We start from the raw sequence: 22,797 nt of genomic DNA, 5'->3' as shown, positions 1-22,797 counted from the left end.
TAAAAGCAACTCAGTTACAATGAAATGTAATATTTGTGAAGTCATTAACTTGTCTACTATGGGGGAGTTATTTATAAGGGGTTAATGCTTTCTCAAATGTTTTTGGCTCTAGACCATGTCTATAAATCCCCACTTTGAGTAAGGTGAATATGTGTTTATCATTGTTTTGTAGCCTATTTCTAAAAACAGAGAGGGAGCTGGGGACATAAATCTCCCATTAAGAAGTGAGCCGGGGGGGGTTCAACCCAGTGGTTTGAAGATTGGAAGATTTATGAGGTCATTTGACCGTCCTGTTGTGGTGTCTATGCATGTCACTTTGGTTTTTTATGTGTTGTGGTTTTACAGTATCCATCTCTGTAAATTCTGCAGCTGCTCTGATACGGCAGAGGCAAACAGTATTTGATTTGTGGACACTTTAAGGTCACTACAGTCTTCTCCTGCAATTTGAGGAGGCAAATCACGTGAGAAACGGCTCGGCACAAGCTGTCACGGTTTGGGGTTTTGGTGTAGCTGCTATTTCCTGTTTTATTTTGTAAGGTTTGTCTTGTCTTCCCTCCTGTGTGATGGTCCTGATTAACTTCACCTGTCCCTCATCAGTCTCTTGTGTAGTCCATGTCTCCTGCTCTCTTTGTCTTTTTTCTTGCCATTTTCCCTGCTCACCTGTCGTCTTTAGGTGGTTATCACTCCCTGTGTATTCAAGTCCTCGCCTTCCCCTCTCTCTTTGTCAGTTCATCTGTTGCTGTTTGCTACATTCCTGCTCTGTTTTCCACATGTCAACCCTGGATTCTCTGTTCTCTGACCCTGTTTACTCCTCAGTGTTTCTTTGGTTTGTGCTTAATTTAGTTTTTTTTTTTTTTTTTTGTACTTCATAATTTCTCGGATTTGCCTCAGCCTGTGTCTTTTTTTTTTTTTTTTTGCTGTCTGCCCTTTTGTTTCTTGTATTTCTTAGCTTAGGTATACTATGTAGTCATTTTAATCAAAGGGAGAGCTTTATTGACTGATTTCTTTTGTGTGCCTAAACAACCTATAAACAAACTCTCTTTGTTTTCATGACTGAATAAACATGCTGACCTTCAAGAACAACACAATTTCATATTGTTTTACTTTGTTTATATGTGGCAGACCCTGCCGCCTTTCTCATACAGTGTTCTGTAGACCTTATTTTCCTCTGAGACAGCTTGTTTATTCAGTTAGACAAAAAAAAATATGATTCTGAGTTTGTGTAATTTCCTCATGAATATTGTAAATATTAAAAAGAATGTATTCCCCAAAACTTTATAGTGCCCCTTTAAAGCTCGCCTTTGGTTCCTAACCTGCCTGCTGACATGTCGGTGTTTGGGTCCTCACCTGTTTGCCAAACTCCCATTCACTGGTCAGTTGCTTCATTTGCTTTCTTTGTTAACTGTAAGTAAGACAGAATACTGCATGTGAGCCAAAACACTGCCTTTTCAGTCTTATTTTTTTCTAAGTGCTTAAATGAACAAAAAAACAAGCCCTGGACACTCAACAACATCCTGTTCAGTCCTTCCTAAAAAATAGAGCACATGCACAATTGTCCAGAAGCACTGTCAAGGACTCAGCCCCATCTAGTGGGGGAAGGCTTTCATTACAGTATGTGTCAAACAGTCTTTAGGTTACTGTCCATCCCCCTGGGGATGAGCTGGTACACTGACTAAAAGCCAGACCGTATCACCTGACATCAGTGTTGGACTTCACTAATGCTCTCGTGGTAAATCCCTGCTGTCAGGTCTCCAACATCCGGCGGATAGTAAGTCACCAGACTGGAGGCTGTTGGAGCAGCAGACGAATGCCCGTGGTTTTGGAATGACATGTTCCAAAAGCGCATATGTGCATAAAGATGTAATCATATGTTTATACTTCTTTTTGTGGCGTCCAAAATGAGCAAGAGAGAATGTGGCACATGCACTCACATGAAGGAGATTGAAATCCATGGATCTTACAGGATGGGTTCGCTTCATCCAAACCAAATGCCCTAATTGATATCAGGCTAATACGTAAATTACAGTCTTTGACCTTGACAGCGAGGACAGCTCCGTTTCAGTAACCAGAGCGCTTTAAACTAGAGACAGGAGGAACTGTGTTACATCCATTCAAACCCTACATGTTGATTTTCTTTATTTCTCAACAGTCTGACCTTTGAACAGACTGGCTCAAACAAAGTGACTGACTTTCAAGAGGTTTATTGATCGAGTCATCTGCAGACTCACGCATCACTCACTGTGTCTCAGGGATAAACACAGCTATCACAATTATCCAGTTATTAATTTAGTCATCTACATAAAAGCTCAGCTCAGGCATGTTTCCAATGCTGGATGAGCTGTCGGCAGGAAGTCCCTGAAGGAGTGGCACAGTGACAAGGGGAAGAGGGCAGGAGAGATGGATGCCAACCAAGTGAGCAGAGTGGGTTTAGATTCTGCTTTTTTTCCCTTCCAACTTTATCGAGTTGCTTTGGTCTTGCTGGTTGCTGGTTCTCAAGTGCAATATATTCAGTGGAAGCAAAGATCATAACACACCAATCAACCATAACATTAAAACCACTGAGAGGTAAAGTGACTGAGATTCATCTTCTCGTTACAATCAAATGCTCTTCAGGACAAACATTGGGCTCTGGCATTCATGTGAATGCGATTTTGACACCCCACTCACACAAACATTGTTGCAGTACCCACGCCCTTATGGCACTAGCGCTCCCTCAAGGCAGTGGCCCTCCCAGCAGGACAATGCTTCCTGCCACGCCACAAAAACTGCTCAGGAATAGACCGAGGAATGTGCCTGAGAGCTAGGGGCATCGACTCCATGATCCCAATCCTATCGAGCATTCACGAGGCGTCCGTGAATGAACAGAGGTCTGGTCAGTGGTGGCCCCATTGCGGATCAGACTTGGCTCTGACCCATCAAGGCATGGAGACAGGATCTCTGGGGTCGTCCTGTGGTGTCTGGCACCAGGGCAATGACGGGCCTCCATGAAACTAACTTGGTGAGGGACATCCCATAGCTGCTCAACTGTATTGGGAGCTCGGCCATGCCGAGGCCTTGAGCTCTTTATCACATTCCTTGGGTCACTCCTGAGCAGCTGAATGCATTGTCTTGGTGACAGCAATCACCAGTGTTGTGCCTGAACGCTTGGTTGAACGTGAACCGAACATACTGCAATTCTACCTGATGAACGTTATTGTGAACGTGTCCATTCTGGTGTTTGTGAACAGCGCTCTCACACAGTTTAACCTGTGCCAGATTTCCCTAAAGCCTTCCAGGTGAAAACACGGCTAAAACACACCGTAAACAGGCCTTAATATATAGCGGAAAAAAACACCTTATCTGGCAACACCAGACACCACAGAGTGGCACCACCAAATGCGTCATCAAAAATGCAAAGCATGGATGCAAAAACACATGAAGGCAGCAGCACTACCTCAGACTCTGCTGCCACCATTAATACGGCATCTTTGTATGATTACTTACAGCAATTTTATAAAAAGGTAAGTGATGATCCAGGTGGGGAAAATCTTAACTTTTTGTGTAAACTTTGCCCACCGGGTTTCATGATGCAACTCTGCACATCAGTAACGTCAACAGCAAACCTGAAATGACACATGCACTGCAAGGTGTGTGCGAGTGAAGAAAAAATCAAAGGACACGGCAACGGCTAGCCGAAACAGATGCCGTTCGGGGGGTATCTGTATGTTAATGCCAGGATCTAAGCATTCACTTTCCTTGTCAGTAGTGTTAATTTTCTGGCTGATGGGTGTGTAACCTTCAATATCCATGTTCCTCCATCAGCTCTATATAACCCAGTAACTGATAACCAGCTAATAGCAAAATGATAATATAATATCACTTTTCAACACACAAACTGACTGACATGTGCCAGCTGCAACCGTGGGCGGGCTGTGTCCCTCATTTGTGGAAGGACAGAGCCAGAACAACAACGATGTAAAAAGTTTGACAAAGATGATTATTTAATATTTAAGTCAATGTAATGACATTGATTTCTACATTAAATTTCAGGGAGTCGTGGCTTGCCTGTGGTTTTGGTGATAAAACAGACACAGAAGAAGTACCACTGGTACAGTGTTCATGTCTCTGATAATCTGCATTGCTTTACATTGCTGAACTCACAAGGGCGTGTCTGTGCACATTTCTGTGATTTATTTACATGACATCTTTTAGCGTCTGCCATTAGTTTCTCATGAAGGATAATAAATCAAGCCACGGCCTGTCTGTGCACAACTGAACATAAATCACTTCCGTCACTTTAATGGGGGCGGGAAAAAATAAAGACATCAAAGTTACATTATTTAACTCACTCTCACTTAAAGGTTTTTGAACAGCAAACATTTTAGAAGTGGTATTGTCTTTATTAGTAGCTTAGGTAATCAAAAACCTGTTTCAAATTCCAAAGCTAATTTTTGAGTGTGCTTGTAGCACACATCCTTTTTGTTTGCAATCCTGCACACACTTGTGGTGGAAATGAGAACACAGTATATATCGGCCTGTTTTCATAGTTGCTCTGTATCACTTCATTGGTGTATGCTCTATTCTTAGATTAGCAGTTCAGACTTTCATCAAGAACAACATCAATCCTACATTTTTACCTGTCTCGTCTTTCCACCCGAGGGGCTTCACCGCCCCAGTCTGGGGGCTCCCACGATACGAAGGCTGTAATCAGTCAGAGCGCCCTCTGTGTTTACGTGTCTATACAGTGTTTGACAGACGAGACATTAACAGATGAGGGGATGAAGTCTAGACAAAAACTGCTTCAATATGATATGTCTAAAGAAGTAAGTTTCATAATGCTGTTTTTTTCTCAACATTTCTGCCTAAAGAGGACACTAGCAGGTCTTTGGCTCAGGTTTGGGTCAATAACATAACATCAGTATACAAAGCAGTCAACACTGATGTTTTATCATGTTTGTTGATACTGATTTATTGTTTTATGTTTTAAGCTAAAATTCTGGCTATATCTTACATTTTGTCCAATTCAGCTTAAGTTAAGTAATCAGCATGTAGAGAATAAGTAATTTAATGATTACTTATTTCATCCTGATGAATTCGACAGCATTCCACAGTGTTAAAATGTGCAGGTGTTGCTTATAACTCACGACTATTGTTACTTATTACTCAGTACCAAAACTGTAGTGTAGTTATTGTGAGCGTGGGGTAGAGGGTGACACGGGAGTGGATTTTCACTCCTGTCCCATCCCACTCCCACAGAAAAAAATCTTGTCCTGTCCCAATCCTGGGCCAGAGTCAAAAAAATATCCTGTCCCATCCTGCTCCCATCCAGAATGACTCCCACTCCTCTACTGCTACAATTTTTAAAATTCTTTTGGTCTTTAGGCAATACACTGAATTTGATTTGATCTTCTCCCCATTCTTTTTAGATTACTTTGTGTTCTGCATTGTTATTTCAAAAGATATGGCAACAGGAATAGTTCATCTGTGGGATGTATGGAGGTATTTATTGCCTTAATCCAAACAAAAAACCTTCACCAAAGGGCAAAATAGGCCAGTGTCCCACTAAAGTAAGCCAACAGAAGGCCAGGATTTAAAGCAGTGACAGATAACTTAGCTATGTCAGTTGTGCTGAAGAATGTTGCAATGCTGTTTTGCTGTAGAATACGAAACTTCCCATGGACATGAAGGCGAGTAGATAATAAGTCAAATGTAATTTTTGGGTGAACTGGAATTTATAGATGATTAACCTATCTTAGCCTGAAGGCTGAAAGCAGGAGGGGAGTTTCGTGCAGTACAACAGCCGGGAGTCAGAAGGCGTGGTGGATAAATGAACGGTCATCTTTATGTATTGTGTTTACTGGTGAGCTTTGGAGGTGTTGGTGGGCATTATCCTTTAACTGTGAACAGAAACAACCTATTTCTACCCCATTCCACTGAATGTATGTATTTCCCAAAAATAATTCTTTAAAGTGAAACGCTAGGGGCATTTTATGCTAGCATCAAAATCGCTATTTTTAAAGCACTAAGAAGGCTCAACACAACATAAAACTTTGCCCGTAGTATCACCAGGGTCTCTGCACATGAACACGAGCACTGAGAACATTGTTTGTGTACCCAGAGTTTACTAAAAAGAAGGTTTTTGGATGACTCACATTAGCAGTAGCATCTCTGGCACGCTGCCATCATGGCAGACAAAAAGTGTTGTCTCCAGAGTGCCGCCCAACAGGAGGGAGAGTAATGGTGGACCTCCTACCTGTTTGGTCGCACACAGGAATAGATACTTTTTGTCTGCCATGATGGCATGCCTCGAACTATGTGCTGGCTATGTGTGGCTTTTTGATGGCAGTATCTTGGTTGGAGGCATAGACTGCAGTGTATTGTTATCATGCGGTCTTTTCTGAGGTTGCTAAAACTACATAAGCTAGCGGTCAGAAAACTTGATCTCTCGAGGGAGGGTCTTACTCTTAGTCAAGGTGTGTTAGACCATGGATTATACTTACGTCGGAATATCCCTTTAAGGACACGCGTGCTCTGAGTTTGCAGAGTTGTTAGGGCCACTTGTTGGTTGTTGACCCAACTGGCCATTTTGTGGGCTGCTAGGGCTAAGTGAGTCTAGGTCTGAATAGTAGTTAAGCTGTCTGGGGAGGGAACTCAGAACTGCAATGTAGGTGACAAGTAATGTCGTAAGCCACTTCCTCTGTTCAAAGACGGTTGTTCCAGTTTGACACAGATGGATTCCTTTCCTCCTCTTTCAAACCATCTGTCTACTCTAGCCAAATGTTTATTTTAAGGGCACTCCCACACAGAGCTGAAAAGCCTGCAAGTCCCCTACAGTTAGAACTGAAGAAGCCTCTTGGATGAGAGGTGAATGTTCTCCAGGAAACTGAAACAAGTCCAGTTGCTTACGATACAGCACTTGGAATTGCCATGACCTGGATGACTGAGAGCCTTCATCAACATCTCCTTAGTCAACTTTAACTTTTTGAGCATTTCGGCATATAATTGTTTCATGACTCTCTCGTGCTTTGTGTTTTTAGCTCCTTATATCCACCTTCTGAGCTATCTCAGCACCCTCTCTGTCTTTCTATCTAAAACAAATGTCAACAACCAGCATCTCTTTTTATGAAAAAGATCTTTATTAATTTTTTAGAAATGGTACAATATGTTACATTACAGTAAACAACATGGGACAAACAACATGTAGTGTAGGTAGGAACTGTGCAAATGAATAGGACTGTGTATGTATGTGTGTACTGCATCTGTACATGATTGAACCCTGTACCTCTTGTTTCCATCCCTCTTTCTACACCAGCAGGTTTGATATTAGCGAGCAACGAAGCTAAGCCACACAGGCAGCAAATGTATGGCTTAATGTCAAGTATCTCTATAATGCTTGAAATGATTACAAGTATTTAAATAAACGGTGCTTTTCTCTTCGTTTGTAAGCAAAAAGACAATGTAGGTTTGCATATTGCAGTTATTAATCAATGATTAAATGCAGTGTTGTGCTAGTGTAGATATCAGGACTCGGCTGTGTGTCTTTGTTCTTTCCTGGTGTTGACCTTTTACCCCACGGAGGGGAGAGTGGAAGGGGAGAAAGGTCATGAGGTGAGTCAACCTCCTGTTGCAGGTAGCAGTCGTCAGTTTCAACATCCTATATAGTTACATCGACCACTTTTTCCCCTGCAGGGTCAAACATGGGATTGGCCAGGGCAACGAGACCACAGTTTGCTGGAGTTAATGGTTTATTTAAATATAACCCCGAAAACAAAGCATTGCTTTCTCCCAAAAGATGCACATAGTATCACAGAGTTTGGTCGATCACATTGAGAATAAAAATAATTGAGCCCTGGATTTCCCTGTTTGGCCCTGCAGTGGAATGTGGCACTGGAAGGGGCTTTTTACACCTCGATGCAGTGTGCGCTCTTTTTGTGAATCTAACAGACAGCACCGTCCATTCTTTTTCCTAGATGGTCAGGGCTTATTTGGCCGTGATGACCACTGGCATGTCAGTGGTGGTGTCAGGTCCCGCCCCCTGCTCATCTGAGTCACTCTCAGCACTGTCACTCTCATCTGAATCGCTGTCAGCGGCCCCGGGCGTGGCTGTGGCCTCCTCGCTGCTCTGGCTCTCCTCGTCCTCTGACTCCTGGCTGGCGCTGGTGCTGTCGCCTTCGCTGGCGGTGCTGGCGCTCTCCTCCTCCTCCTCTTCCTCTGGGGTGCTGGAGCTCTCGCTTTCGCTGGTGGTGGCATCGCTGGTGCTAGTGCTCTCTTCTTCTGGGAGGGAGGCCTGGCGGAGGTCCTGGTCCTGAGAGGTGCCTGAGGAGGTGTCCAGGCCCTGGCTCTCCACCTCAGGAGTGCTGGTGTCCTCCTCCAGGATATCAGAGTGGACCTGAAGAGCCTGGAGGTGAGGCAGAGGAGGGATGGGAGGGTTAGTTCATTGTGAATAAAACACTGCACTAATGGTGTTAGTGAAAGAAAAAGACACAATGACTCTTTCATTTGTGTGGTATTGACACGTATGGTATGGACACATTGACACAACCACTGAAAGCAGTTGTGACACAGAAAGTGCAAATGCCAATTAAATTTCAAAATGCAAGCTATAGTTGGCTACCAGTGACATCAAGACAATAGAAGTGGAACAGAAGAAATCATTTATTATGTTATGTTATTATTGGAGTTTACCTATATTTGTAGTTGGGCATTTTTGTGACTGTAGGGGACATTTTGGCATTGGAAGTTGCTGGCACCAACACACCCTAGTGTTTGACGGCCTTAACATTCTCAGGAAGCTCGAACTAACCTTTACCTTGTACACCTGCAGTGACTTCTCCACCTCATTGCCGTCTGTCATGTCGTAGGCCGTCTTCTTTCCTGTGCCGACCAACTCGTAGGACTTGTAGGGAACAGGGACCTTGTAGTAGGTTTTTTCCTCCACGTAGTCAATGGACTTGTAGTCACTGGGGTAGCCTCCGTAGCTGTCGCCGCGGCCCGTGTCTGTGTCCGTGACGATGGTAGGCTCGATGGACTCGGGAGTGGTTTCAGCCACGGGTGCGTCTGTGACGATCACAGGGATGAGGGTGGTGGGAGCAGCGGTGGAGGACTCGCCTGATTCGGAGCTTTCGCTATCCTCCTCCTCCTCGGTTTCCTGGTGACACAGAGGTGAGCTGTCAGAAACGTGGTCTCAAAGATGCTAAACTAACACAGGCATGCAGTATATATGGACCAATTAATTGGTATCGTATGCAGTATGCTGTATATTGTCAAATGTGTTACTGGCATGTTTTTACTCACACTCTCCTCTGTTTCATCATCATCATCACTGTCGTCACTGTCTTCACTGTCCTTGCTGTTGACAGAGGCTGTGTCTGAGGTGGAAGCTGTGTCTGCGCTGTCAGACGACTTGACTTCCACTGGAGCTTCAGGTGCTGCCTGCTGCGAAAATCACAAAGTCATAAATGTAGTCAGACAAAAGGTGTAAGAATCGGACTGTTTAACAAGGCAGGTCCTGATGAATAATGATTGATTTGATGTAAGTCACTGATCTCTCACCTCGTCTTCATCCGAACTCTCTGAGCTCTCGTCTGAGCCGGCAGCAGCTGCCGCTACAATGTCCTGCAACATCAGACCAAATGAATATGATTACGTTTTTTTTTTCCTTGAGCTGTTTTATTTATTGCATCTTCATTTATGTTTTAGTCAAAGAAAACTCGTAGAGGCTCTTTGCCTTTTTAGCATCACCGGATGTTAGCTTCTCCCCAAAGACAGCTGAGATGTTAAACTTCAGAGAACTCAAACCAATTGAGGCCGTTAGGAAGTACACATAGTGGTGGTATACCAGCAGGGAATGAATGTCAGTCATTTTGACCAGCAGGACCACATCATACCTACCCTACTTAGTGTTGGTGTGCTTGAAACAGAGATGCTGGATTTTATAAAACTATTTTCACAGGATGAGTAGTACTCCTTGTGACACGTAAACTAAACACAAGTTTTGGTGGGACAAACCACTCTCGGAGCACCCTGGGTTTCTAAGGCCCTGGGGTAATTGCCTACTCTGCCAGTTTTGTAACCTAGCATTGAGTAAATGGATTAACTGAGTGAATATTGTACCTGAACAGGTGCTGCAGGGGCCTGAGGAGCCACTGCTGCCTGTTTCTTGAGGGCTGGAGGTGCTGGTTTTCTCACCTGTGAACACAACCAACATCAGTCAACCTGGTGCTCTCTCTCTCTCTCTCTCCCCCTCTCTCTCGCTCTCTGTCTTTCTTTCTCTCTCTCTCTCTCTCTCTCTCTTTCCAGATACTCACCACTTCCTCAGAGCTCTCCGAACTGTCAGAAACCTTTCTTGCCTACAAAGCAAACAAAGATATTTGCAAGTTGAATCACAAAATGAGTAAATACACCAAAACTACTTTCAAAAATGACCGAAACTAAAGTCAAAAATGGAATGTGTTACTGTGGAACAGTTATTTTCAAGTTTTGACTTGACAAAGCAGAGTGACTCACCGGCCGGCAGAGAACCGTGGCGAAGAGCAGAACGAAAACAATAGCCACCTTCATTGTGTCACAGTTTGGTGTCTGGATGGGCAGAAAACCAAAAAAACGCACAGGTTCAAGTCACACAATGGAACACCATCGTACAACACAATGACACAATAAAACATAATCATGAGACACACAGTTGGTGCGACACCAAAATACACGCCGGAGGTTATAACTTCACAGGAAACACAATGACATGTCAGACTGAAAATGAGCTCCAGGCCTCCACATCAGTCCCCTTGCCCAGATTCCTTCCTAAAAATGGAGGCTGTATGGTCATACGACTTAACTAGCTGTGGGACTTCCTGAGGCCATGGTATGTAACAAGAACTCATTAAGTCCTTAATTACAGACCTAAACGAGTGGTTATGCGTCCTTGACAACTCAGTTTCGATTCAGTAAAACATTTTCTCTGTCATCAGTGCGAGGAAATCATATCGTTTTGGTCTGCGGTTTGTTTCACTATGAGACAGGAAGTTTCTGCCTGATTCTGGTCCAAAAGGTGGGAGATAATAACAGGTATGATTTAGGAACAGATACCGTCAAATAAAACGTGCTTGAAATCCACAAGAACTTAATGCCTAGTTTTAAGGTTTTTTCCACAAATGAGAGTTGGAATCTGGTAGTATCACAGGGAAAGGCAAAATGCTGAACAAGCAACACAAAAATAAAACTCAGAGGATAAGGCCAGCATTAGTTTTGTAGTTTGCATTTTGTCAACAAATCCCATTATCGGCCCAAAACCAACAATGTTTTCAATACTTTGTTCTCTGCCCTGTCTGTAGCTCTCAGCTCATCCCTCTTAGATGTGAAATGTGGAGCTATAAAAACAAATATACAAACCAATGCAAATATATTATTATTATTTCTTTTTTCAAAGAACACTCCTTCATAAAGTAACTGGATTTTGCAGTTTTTACATAACTGATACTCAAACAGAGGAAAGGATCGCACTTGTTGGGGACTATTTTCTGCAGAGGAGTGATACACATTTCACGCTCTAGTGAGTTTTTATAGCAGCAGGATGGGATTAAATCAAAACAAACTACTGTGTGTGTTCATGGTAATGATCAGTGTGGCCCACTGATGTGTTTTTAATAGTTGTTGGACAACAATGGAGCTCCACGACAAAAGCAGACAAGATATATCAGGCCTTGACTCCACAGACAGTAGTTGTTAGTGGGATCCCTTCATTGTTGGTTTTGGTCTTTTCATGGGCAACAGTAACTTTTACTAGTGCTTGTTTGGACCACTTTTCTTTTTGTTTCTACCTAATTGAAATATCAGCGACACAAGCCAAATGTCAGCGTAATGCATCTCTCCTTTCACTGCAGGGAATTCACAGCAGCTGTAAAACATGTACTTTATCTCTTTCCCCCTCTCTTACTTTGAAAAGATCTTCTTTTCATGTACAGTGTGGGAGGAGCAGATGGAGAGTTGCTTCTGTCTTTAATGATGGACTCGTCCTATACCGTGTAATTCTAAAGGTTATAACTGGAAAGCCACAGTGCAGCAGGAACATGCCAGACGCCCATAAGATTGTACGGACGTGTGTGTATTTATGTACATCTATCTTTGTGAGGACCAGTCTGAGTTTTTATAGAACTCAAGAGTTGACACATATTCACAAACTGGGGATATCTCTGTCCAGTCATTCTAGTCATTCGAGGGTAGGGAATGTTAACATCAGTGAGGGTCCTCACAAGTGCAACAATAGTAATGTATCTGTGTCTTCTTGTAATAGTGAGGATTAGACATGTAGCTGTGGTTAAAGTAACAGTTCGACATTTTTGGATATGCGCTTTTTCACTTCCTTTCCGAGAGTTTCATGAGATGATAGGCATGAGTCTCGAATTTGTGCGATGAAAACATAAAGTTAAAGCAATGGGGGGAATTAGCTTAGCCTAGTATGAAGGCCCAATCCCAATGGAACCCTTGCCCTCACCACTTAGCTATACCACTCGTTTTGAATGTTCGTGCCTAGCAGTAGTACGTCCTGAGTCCTGCAGGGATGGAGCAGTAAAATGAAGTGCTGAGGCTACAAGGCCCTCCAAACTCCAAAGAGGTTTTTCAGAGGCACACTTCAAACTGAGGGTAATGAAAACTATGTCATTCCAATGTATCATGACTTTCTTTATAACTAGCATAAAACACTCACCAGGCTACTAACGTGCTTGTCTTGGTAGCTAACTAGCTAGCTACAGTAATCTAGCAAAAGTCACAAAATCAGCAAATTTCTCAGTTCTCGGTTTGATTTCAATGTTAAGACACTGTTGGAGTTAAGGTGTTACTTTGAGAAACTAAAAAGAACCAGGAAGCTCTTCATAACTCTCTTCTGTTGACTGAGGAGGTAGTTAATCTGTGTGTGTGTGTGTGTGTGTGTGTGTGTGTTTACTCAGTGTGGTTAGTTGGGACTGGTCCTGGTCATGTGACAAATAATCCAAACCCTTGTTTCCTGCTGCCCACAGCTTCCTCTTCCTGCCCTGGTGTCACTGTGACACTAATGAGCCAATCAAGCACTACCGCCCCCAGCTTCACCTCTGGCCAATCACGGGCGGACTTACACCTCCATAAAATCTTAAAAAAGAACTTGTAATTAAGTGCAATAAACTGTGGAGCTTTTATGGCGGACAACCAAACCCTCATGTGGGTTTAATGTGAGTTTGCTCAACACTGACTCTGATAATATTGTAAGAGTATGTTTCATAGACTGTCTCTCAGTTGTTATAATGATTACTGAACTGGAAAACCACACCGTATATGGCATATTTACAGTTCTAGAATGACATTTGTTACTCTACCACTGTTAATGTCAAAACAAATGACATCTGCCCTCATAAGTTGAGTTTGAGTTGGGTTTTTGCAGGGAGAATCACACTAAACTGGCCTTTTTTGGGAGGGAAAAAATGAAAGAGAGCCAGACTTTTTCTTTGCTACATACAGATTGAAGTGTTTTGTTTTGTTTTTTGAGAATAAGAGAATACGGCAAATAAGAGAATAAAAAATGAATATTTCTGCTGAAAGAATTGTTTCTGGAAAAGTCTGTACTTGTACTTGCCTACAGGAGATGGCCAAAAGCAAATGGACATCCAATTGAGACTGTTCACTATATGTGACAGCTGACATGTCATCAGCTTGCTGCTGTAAAAGCCTTAACTTATATGATTTGGGGCTTTCCACTAGATTTTGGTACCTGCCTGCAGGGGTTTGTTCCCATCTAGCAACGAGAGCATTAGTAAAGTCCAACACTGATGTTGGATGAGGAGGCCTGGCTCACATTTGGTGCTCCAGTTCATCCGAAGGATGTTGGATGGGGTGTAAAATGGGAAAACCCTATCTTTATTGACCCGGCTTCCCTCACAGAGATGGATGGCCTTCTCCAAATTATTGCCATAAAGTTGGAATTACTTTTCTCTAAAATATCAGTGCACGCTGCCCTAAGATTTCTTTTACAACCCCAGACCAAAAGTACACAATAGTATTTAGAAGGGTGTCCTCGTACCTGTGGCCATGTAGTGTATTTAAAATGCATGAAAAAACATCAGACCTTTTCACAGTGCAAGTTTCTAAATGTCGAATTGTTTTCCTTGAGGCTAAATAAAGCACATTTCCAACAGCTTGCACAAATATTAACCTGCCCTCCCACCTCTCATCACACCACCGGAGCTGCAGAGACACTCCAACCTAACACTGTACACAGTGAATTTAATGCTCAGATTGTCATATATTCATTCTGACCTTGTTTGCAGTCTGAAGACACTTCAGGAGTTCAGCGGCTGGAGCGGAGGCAGACGGACGTGGGTTGTCTTGAGTTTATCTCCTGGGTTTTCCCTGGATGTTGTTCGCTGCTCAGTGATGCTGCTGCTGAGACTGAGGCTCCCAGCTGGCTTATAAACCCTCCAGCTTTCAGCAGCAGCCAATCGGCACAGGGCTTGTGATGTCATGAGGTTAACCGCTCCGTGGTCCACCTCTCCTCTCTCTCCCACTCTTCCTGTGGTTGGTGCTGTGGTGGTGTGGGGGCAAACGCACACTCACTCGTGCACACACACACGCACACACAATGCAAAGACAAATACATGGATGAAGACATGCAGACAGCCCAGACAGAATGTGCGCGCACGTACACACACACACACACTGTGTATGAAGTTAATTTAAGGACATGTAGTGACAGGCTCTGGGAAAAAACAGCAGCATAAGGTGGCGGTGGGATGACAGTGATTCAGCTTCCTCACAGACAGAAGAAACTCATCTGACTGAGGTCTCTCTGGGTAATTGAGAATTTGTCTGCGAGACCAGACTGATTTGTCTTAAACTGTTGAACATGGGGAGAGGCATGTCACTTTTTCTCTCTGTGTGTATGTGTAACAGTCTATGGTATGTGGCTGCGGTGTGTTTCCAAGAAAGAAAGCTCCAAGTAGCATTTTGCAGATTTCTGTACGTGTCTCTTTGTGTATGTTTGTACGTCGAACATATTTGGAGGAGCTCGGTCAAACTGTGCTCATGAAAATGATAAATGTACTTTCTCATTTCACTTCTGATTATGAATACTGGCCTTCATATTCATTTCTACTGCAGCCAAAATGATAGACAAAACAGTTTTTATTCTGATGTACACAATCTGATTCACAATGCTCAACCCAAGAATACACCACCAGACCACAGATTCTACTCCACTTGTGAATGAAGCGCATTGAATATGAACATACGTAATTCCCATGTTAAAGTGAAACCTTCTTTTGTGGAAATTTGTGAAACCTGAAAAAGAGCATGTGAAATTGTAATTTTTCACATGTCAAAGGGCAAATCTCACATTCGACATCTTCATCAGGGATCGCTCTCATCAGGCTGTTTTACAGTTTGCGATCGTTCTGCTCAGTATCTCTTTATTAACCGCTGTTACATCACGTCCTTTTTCAAGGCAAACCATTTAAATTTTTATAGCCCCAAAATCCAAAATCACAAATTAACATCAAAGGGATTTACAATATGCACAGCATGTGACTCCCTCCATCATTAGAGCCTTTATTAGAATGAGGAAAATCTACCCTTATAACAGAGAGGAAACAGGGAAAACAGATGATGTGTGTTCAGAGTAAACCAGCATAGTGACATGACAATTATAGATAGAGTGTTAACATATATGAAGGATATGGATCAGGGAGGATGTCAAGCCACTTCCAGATGAGATTTGAGCCACATGACAGCGGGCCAGAGAGAAAAAAATGTTCCCTGCAGCACTTTCCCCATAGACCGCCATTAGAAAAGAGACGTAGACCTGTAAAACTGCAGACTGGATAATTGCAAAAAAGGTTGATTATGACTCTTTCTATTATGATTTTTTGATCTATGGGGGTTTGATATTTGTAAAACTTCCCTCTGCCGAAAGATAATTTAAAAATCTGTGACGACATCACAATGTAAAGTCTATGGGCCGAAGCGGGAACTTGTCGGCGGGGCCAGCGGGAGAAACTCTGCTGCGTGTATCCAATCGGCCGCATGACCAGGTAAGTAAAGTAAAAAGTAAGTAAACGCGGAAGTCAGTTTACTTACTTGTGTAACTACTGGCGCATTCACTAGCAATTACAATTGGTTTGAATGGGCTCTATCTTTGTGCCTGATATCTGTTCTTTCAATCTGTGCATGACACACACAACACTCAAGTGACAAGCACAGGACACCATTCACACAGTGTGAAAAGAGACAAGGGCATCAATCACACAAGACGCATCATTTTGAGCTGTTATGTGTGCACTAACTGAGCACTCAGTTTCTCAACCTAACATAGTTTTAATTACTCAAATTCAAGTATTCTCCACCAAGATTGCTATTGTCAGATTTTCTTCAGATACCCTGAAAATGTTGTGCTCAGATCCCACTCACTGAGAACAGGAAAGTCAGACTGAGATGGTGGATTTGAAGCGGTGGGGGGGGGTTTAGGTGGGTTGTAATCCAGACAGACACACATTCTCTAAATTCTCTCATGTAATTTAGATTCTACACTCGCAGCATCTTTGAGGCTGCCGAATCATTAAACTTGATTGGCTCGTAAAGTGTCTGAGTCTGCCCGTGTGTGTTGACGTCTGACATACAGGCTGGGTACACGCGCGCTGTACATACATGCAGAGCTGTTTACATCTACCACACATAAACACACACATTTTCAGATTTATGATCTAGACGCAGACACAGACACAGGCATGAATATACCAACTGGATCTCCCACACATCTCAGAAACCTAATGCTTTGTATTTCTTTCCCCTTTCCAGTTCTTGTTAATAATCACTGACTACTCCTCGGGGACCAGCCAATTTAAAGTGCATTGATGAATAAAGCTGCTAAAGAAGCAGCAGAAGTAAACCAACACTACATAGAGTTAAACAACAAAATAGTACAGCTGCTGCTTAGAAACATCGGGTGGATGTAGACGTCACAGTATTTGGTGCTTTGACAACATTTCTGATGAACCAAAATCAGTGATTCATAATAGACATTAATGGAGATAATTTGCAGGACGCATGCAAGGCTACGAACGCACACGCAAGCACATTTAAACACAGATATTTAAGTCGAACATAAATAGTAATTTGATGAGTTTGACGCACTGATCTTTGAACACACAGGAGACACACTCAGTTTGTCTATTAGCACAGTTAGTCACTGACTAACACACACACACACACGGACTGTCTGATTACTGTAACGCAGTGTGTCAACGCTCTGATCGCACAGACATGTTGAGCTCTGACAGCTTGATGAGTGCTGGGGCCTCACAGTCACAAACGTACAATTAGCCGCTCGAATCAAAGCCTCCGTCTCCTGCAGAAACACAGAGGTATGTCGCACATGAAACACATCAGGAGCATCCTGCTTGGTCTTGAAATGACCCCAGAGAACCGTCGCTGTTCAATAATTGAAGATTGATTTTTAAAGATGTCTCTGCTGAGACTGTGTTTGTCCTCTTTATTAAACTACATTAGCTTGTGACCTTGTATCAGGGTAACTGACTAACTTATTATTCTTTGGTTTTCCTTTAAAATGTCTTAGTAAAGTTGTTGATTGTTATATAAATATTGTTATTGCATTTTTACCTATTATATATTCTATATTTAACCTCTGGTTAATGCAAACTGCGAGCCCTGAACGCTGTTATAACAAAGATGTGGGGCTGATTTACAAAAAGGCGCCACATGTGTCTGTGGGTGGGTGTGTGTGTGTGCGCGCGCATGTGTGCGTGTGTGTGAACCTGAGCAATCTGGCAATTGTCGGATTGAAAGACGAATAAAGCAGCATGAGGCATGTCTGGGATGAATGTGTCAGGGCATGCTGGGTAGTTTTCTACCCCTGTTTCCATCCAGTGACAGAAATGTTTCATGTTTAACGTTATGAGTGTCTGAGATCATTTTTTGTGTTTATGTTTCTGACTGTATTTATGTTTTATGACACTTGTTACAGTGGAGATTGTCCAAAAGTACTGTGTCTATATGGTATACTTACTCTACAAGGTATGTACCATGGAATGGAATAGATTATCAACTAACACAGGATCATATATATATATATATATATATATATATATATATATATATATAGTACTTATTCCAAAACAATATCTTGTATCTTACATCTGGACACACTAGAGTATACTGTCTGTGTTAGGCTGATGTCATCGAAGTTCTGTACACTGCATTCCATCTCTACACTGCCATCGCACTCACATTACAACATCACTGTTGTTCAAAATCATCTCCCACCTCGAGTGGTTGCCAGTTTGTTGCACTACCTAACATTGCAAATAACTAACAACAATGTTGCTAATGCATGGTAACCTTAACATTGCTAATGCTAGCTAGCTAATGTTGATTCGATTTGACTCGATTCGATTAAAATGAAAATCAATTAATTAATACATTAGAGTTGCTACTGTTACCTAACACTATTGATACTAATGTTAGCTAACTCATGTTAGGGTGGTACAGTTTGTTGGGTGCAGACTGTAGTACTCAGGCATTTTTTTTCTGCTACTTTACACTTCCACTTCACTACATTCTAAATGCAAATATTATACTTTTTACTCTTCTACATTTATTTGATAACATATTATTATTGACTTGCAGTGAACTGTGTGCTACATCAGACCCAGAGCATTAAATCAATACATTTTTATTTAAAAAATCCAGCTCCATTGTTTTCCAAAGTGTATTAAAACCAATTATAACGTTGCACTGTGTGACATGTTCATTAATCAATATGAACACACATTATCATGATGTTATAAATAATATCTAGTGAACATTATGTGTATTAGTCCACTGCTGAATATAGCATATGCACAAATATATGTGTGCGCCTGTATATTACTGTTTGAGTAATGTTTGCTGTAAACTACAGTGACCAGCTTTTATGGGAAACTGAGCATTTTTTGAAGAATAACATGAACAGACCCTTGGGTGCATTCAACATTCTTGACTCTGGTCTGACACCCCCTCAACAGGTAGATTAGCATTTAGCAACAGCAATGCTGCATTGTTTGGATGTAATTCTACACAGTCAACACTTCAACACAATCTGCTCTTTTGTTGATTTTCAGTATCAGGTGTGGTTACATTTAAATCCTCTGTGGGTGACCGAGAGATGTGTGATGTGGAAGACTACGGAACACAGGGCTCTTACTCGTTAGTAAATAAACTATTAAAGAAATCATAAAGAAGAAACCAGTGACACCAAGTAGCCTGAGGAATAAGAAATCCCAACTAAGACAAACGTGGCAGCAATGAAAAAGCTAATTAACAGTAAAAACATCAAACGTGATGAGCGGAGGACGCACTGGTCTGGACACTGAGTCTCCTGTAAGGCCTCCCACAGTTTCCAACGCTGGGAACAAAAACAAATCTGAGTGGTGTGAAGTGTTTATTTGGAAAGACACAAAAGTTTTGTTTCATAGTTCAATAAAAATGTCCCCAAAGACGAACCAAAGGACAACTAACACAGATCAAGTGGGTAAATATTTACACTTAAACGGTGTGTGTGTGTGTGTGTGTGTGTGTGTGCGTGTGTGTGTGTGTGCGCGCTCATTCATTTGTGTGTTTCTGTTTTTCTATCAGTGTGTGTGTTTTTTTCATTATTTTTGTCTATATGCCTTTTTGTGTACTGAGTCACTTTCTGGCCCACGACCCGACCACAAAATAACACACAAACCTTGTTGTCTAATCGCTGCTGTAACATATCTAATTTTTTTTATTGTCCATTTCTATTCACATTGGTCACAAAAATGAATCACATTAATCACAAAACACGAGGGTATTTCAAATACAATAGAAAGCCAGAGGGCTAAAACATACAATAATCATAACATAAGACATGACCTATAAGATTGTACTCTCTTACACTTCTATGAGGCTCCCAGTGACAGGAGCGACATCCAACTGACACACTGATTCTGATATGAACTGAGAGCGCAAGTTTCATCCATGATAAACATTCACTATGTTCTTTCTACTGCGTGTTGGCATGTGCAGGAACATATTCCTAACATATATAGGAATATAATATTAGTGGATGAACCTTTATTCAGGATTGACGGCAGGTACAGGCAAAAGCAACGGGATCAGGGGAACCTGACAGATAACTCGACAAACACTGAACCAAAGATTGAACTTAATACGAACTAAGTGGGAATGAGGTGCAGGTGGAGTAATATGGAGAAACACAGGTGATGGTAATGAGCAGGGGATACCAGAGAGATGGATAGAGACGGACACAAGGAACAGGGAGCGGCTAATGAGACGGATGCATGACAGGTGTGGAGGGAAAGCCAGGAAAACAGAGGGAAACAGAACACTGGAAACAGGGCATGGCTAATGATGGTGAAGAAGTGCAGGAGTGGAGGGGAGAGCACAAGAACTCAGGAGGGAAACAGAGCAAAAGGTGCTACATAAAACCCAGAAAATACATGAAACACAAATACAATGTGCAGAGGGCTGGACTGAGCGGGGAAGGCAAGCCGCTGCTCAGCTGCTCAGAGCCAGCTAGTTGGGTGCAGAACCAGACCCTCTTGAGAACAAACACCTGGGGTGGCCCTGGATTCTGATGATGCTGCAGCTACACCCCCTCTGCTGCTGGTGAACAACCCATTAAACAACCACCATTACTGATGGATAAATAAAACAGAATCAATGACGGATGTAGCACAGGCACAAGTGTTCACAGTCAGGGTTTTAAAGTTTAGTCACGTTGCTAATTTCTCCATCCTGGAAGTACCAGCAAAGGGCAACCAAATAAAATGCATGTGCTAAATGTTACTTGTAGTAAACTTGGATTTCTTTGGGTTTGAACATTGTTGGATTTGCGATAATGTAAATGTAATGTAAACTCAAAATAATGTATGACAAAGTTCTGGTCATTTTTGTAAATGTTAATACAGAACATATATCTTTTCTAAATATCATATCTTTAACAACTTCTGTTCTCAGATTTTTGACAGTGTACTAGCGATGGAGCGGTTTAGGAAAACTGTCCGGACGGTTCGGTGCGACTGTCTGCCTGTTTGGTTTGCGTGTGTCGTGTTCGGTTCATAGTCATCTGCAACTTCTTTTTCTCATTTACTAACGAGGCAAAGCATGTACACTCCAGACCAGCAGGTGGTGGTACTGAGCTGGATGCCAACCGCCAGTAAACGAGAAGAAGAAGAGCGCAGTGTAGCAGATAGTAAACAGAGTATCTTTGGGTCAGCTGTAGAGACGTTTGTGGGCATGGCGAGTGGAAAAGTGTCGGAGCTAGAGGATGCGCCAGCAGCACTGTAAAGGTCTGCTGTGTGGGACCACTTTGTATTTAGAGTGAGCAAGCATTGTGCAACACGTGTTGTTTGTGCCAACAGTAACACGACTTACATTTCAGCTCATCTGCGAAGACATCATCCCAGTGAGACAATTGGCAGCGCAAGGAGGAAAGGGAGAGAGTCGACAGGACAACTTCTGCTCCCCGCAGCTTTAAACAGCTTTACAGTGAGTCAGACAGTGCAACATGCATAACGAAAGGAGTGGGGTATTTCATAGCCAAACATATGCAGCCTTTTGCCGCGGTGGAGGGTGCAAGATTTCATGCTATGCTTAAAACACTTGAGGAGGAAAGCCCCTCCCGCAAACACTTCAGCAACACAATAATTCCTGCACTTTATGAAGAGACCCGACAAGGAATTGTCAAATAATATTGTTTATTTTGTTAAAGATATCTTTCTTTGCTGGAGTTGGTACTAGGATCACTACTACTAGAACGATCAACGTATACCGAACCGATTCCACCCCTACAGTGTACACACCAATTCTAAACAGAGTGCACAGCAGGGCACAATTTAGGTGATAGTGTGTTTCATGTAGAAACGGGAGTATGAGGTGTGCAACCAAGATGCATGGAACAGGTGGATAATAGAAGTGTGTAAGCCACGTCTTCATGCGTGCAGTGCTTCTTTGTTTCCCTCATATCACCAGGCTTCTCAATACCACCTGATTTCAAAGTACATCATTCTGAACTGGACAAAATTCAAACAACAAACTGGAACCACACACACACACACACACATGCATTTTGAAGCTGATGTCATTGGTCACTTGTAGCCTCTCGTTAAAAGCACGTGAGGGGCCTCGATTCGCTGCGGTCGACTCGGCGTGGAAATATTCCTCTTAATAGCAACCTCAGGACATTCGTGTGTTCATACAAACTGCTGTGTTAATCTTTAATAGAACATTAGTCCATCAACTTCTGTTATCATAAAAGATATATACGAGTGTTAATGGATGTTGGGACGGATCAGATGTGGTCTGGCTGCCTGTGGAGACGGAGCAACGCGCTGTCCAGTTACACACACACACACACACACACACACACACACACACACTCGAAGACATGTCCATATACATAGCATGCAAACACACACAACAAACAACCAAACACACATACACACACTCTCTCCAGCCTATAAATGTGGTGGAAAACTGGCTGGCAGACAGTGGAACAAGACATAAATGAGACGAGTGTGAAACCCACCATGATAAGGACTTTGCCAGACAGTGTATGTGCGCATGTGGTGCAATTATGCGTGTGTTTTTGTACTTCTGTGACGGACAAGACTAGAAAGATGAGAAAAAAGACTGCAAACCAACATCCTCTTGTGGCATCCCGTTTATTCTGCAAGTTAGTTAAGGGACCTCAACGGTGATCATGTGCTGTTTACGTGACTTTCAGTTTATTTTTGTCCTGAAGTTTTTGCGACTCCCAGG

The 22,797-nt window shown here is 42.4% G+C and overlaps 1 protein-coding gene across 1 annotated transcript; it reads right to left on the bottom strand.

Annotated features, from left to right (window-relative positions):
- Nucleotides 1–7,007: 7,007 nt before the first annotated feature.
- Nucleotides 7,008–14,382, bottom strand: spp1 (secreted phosphoprotein 1). Its single transcript, XM_037117477.1, has 8 exons — nt 14,260–14,382; nt 10,486–10,557; nt 10,287–10,328; nt 10,093–10,167; nt 9,532–9,594; nt 9,274–9,414; nt 8,789–9,127; nt 7,008–8,377 (listed from the first exon to the last, which is right to left on the bottom strand). The coding sequence occupies exons 2-8, from the start codon at nt 10,537–10,539 to the stop codon at nt 7,961–7,963; spliced, it is 1,131 nt and encodes a 376-aa protein (XP_036973372.1). The 5' UTR covers nt 10,540–10,557; nt 14,260–14,382; the 3' UTR covers nt 7,008–7,960.
- Nucleotides 14,383–22,797: the final 8,415 nt, after the last annotated feature.

Source organism: Acanthopagrus latus, chromosome 12 (assembly GCF_904848185.1).
Source record: "Acanthopagrus latus isolate v.2019 chromosome 12, fAcaLat1.1, whole genome shotgun sequence".
NCBI classification, from domain to species: domain Eukaryota; kingdom Metazoa; phylum Chordata; class Actinopteri; order Spariformes; family Sparidae; genus Acanthopagrus; species Acanthopagrus latus.
Note: the sequence above shows the minus strand (reverse complement) of the source record. Positions and strands in the feature narration are given on the sequence as shown.

Excerpts from the sequence above, each read along its gene's own strand:
- spp1 (XM_037117477.1), bottom strand. The coding sequence starts at position 10,539 with ATGAAGGTGGCTATTGTTTTCGTTCTGCTCTTCGCCACGGTTCTCTGC. Across the intron at positions 10,168-10,286 it reads CGGAGAGCTCTGAGGAAGTG|GTGAGAAAACCAGCACCTCC; the intron begins GTGAGTATCTGG and ends TTGTGTTCACAG. Across the intron at positions 8,378-8,788 it reads AGTCACTGCAGGTGTACAAG|GCTCTTCAGGTCCACTCTGA; the intron begins GTAAAGGTTAGT and ends CCTCACCTCCAG.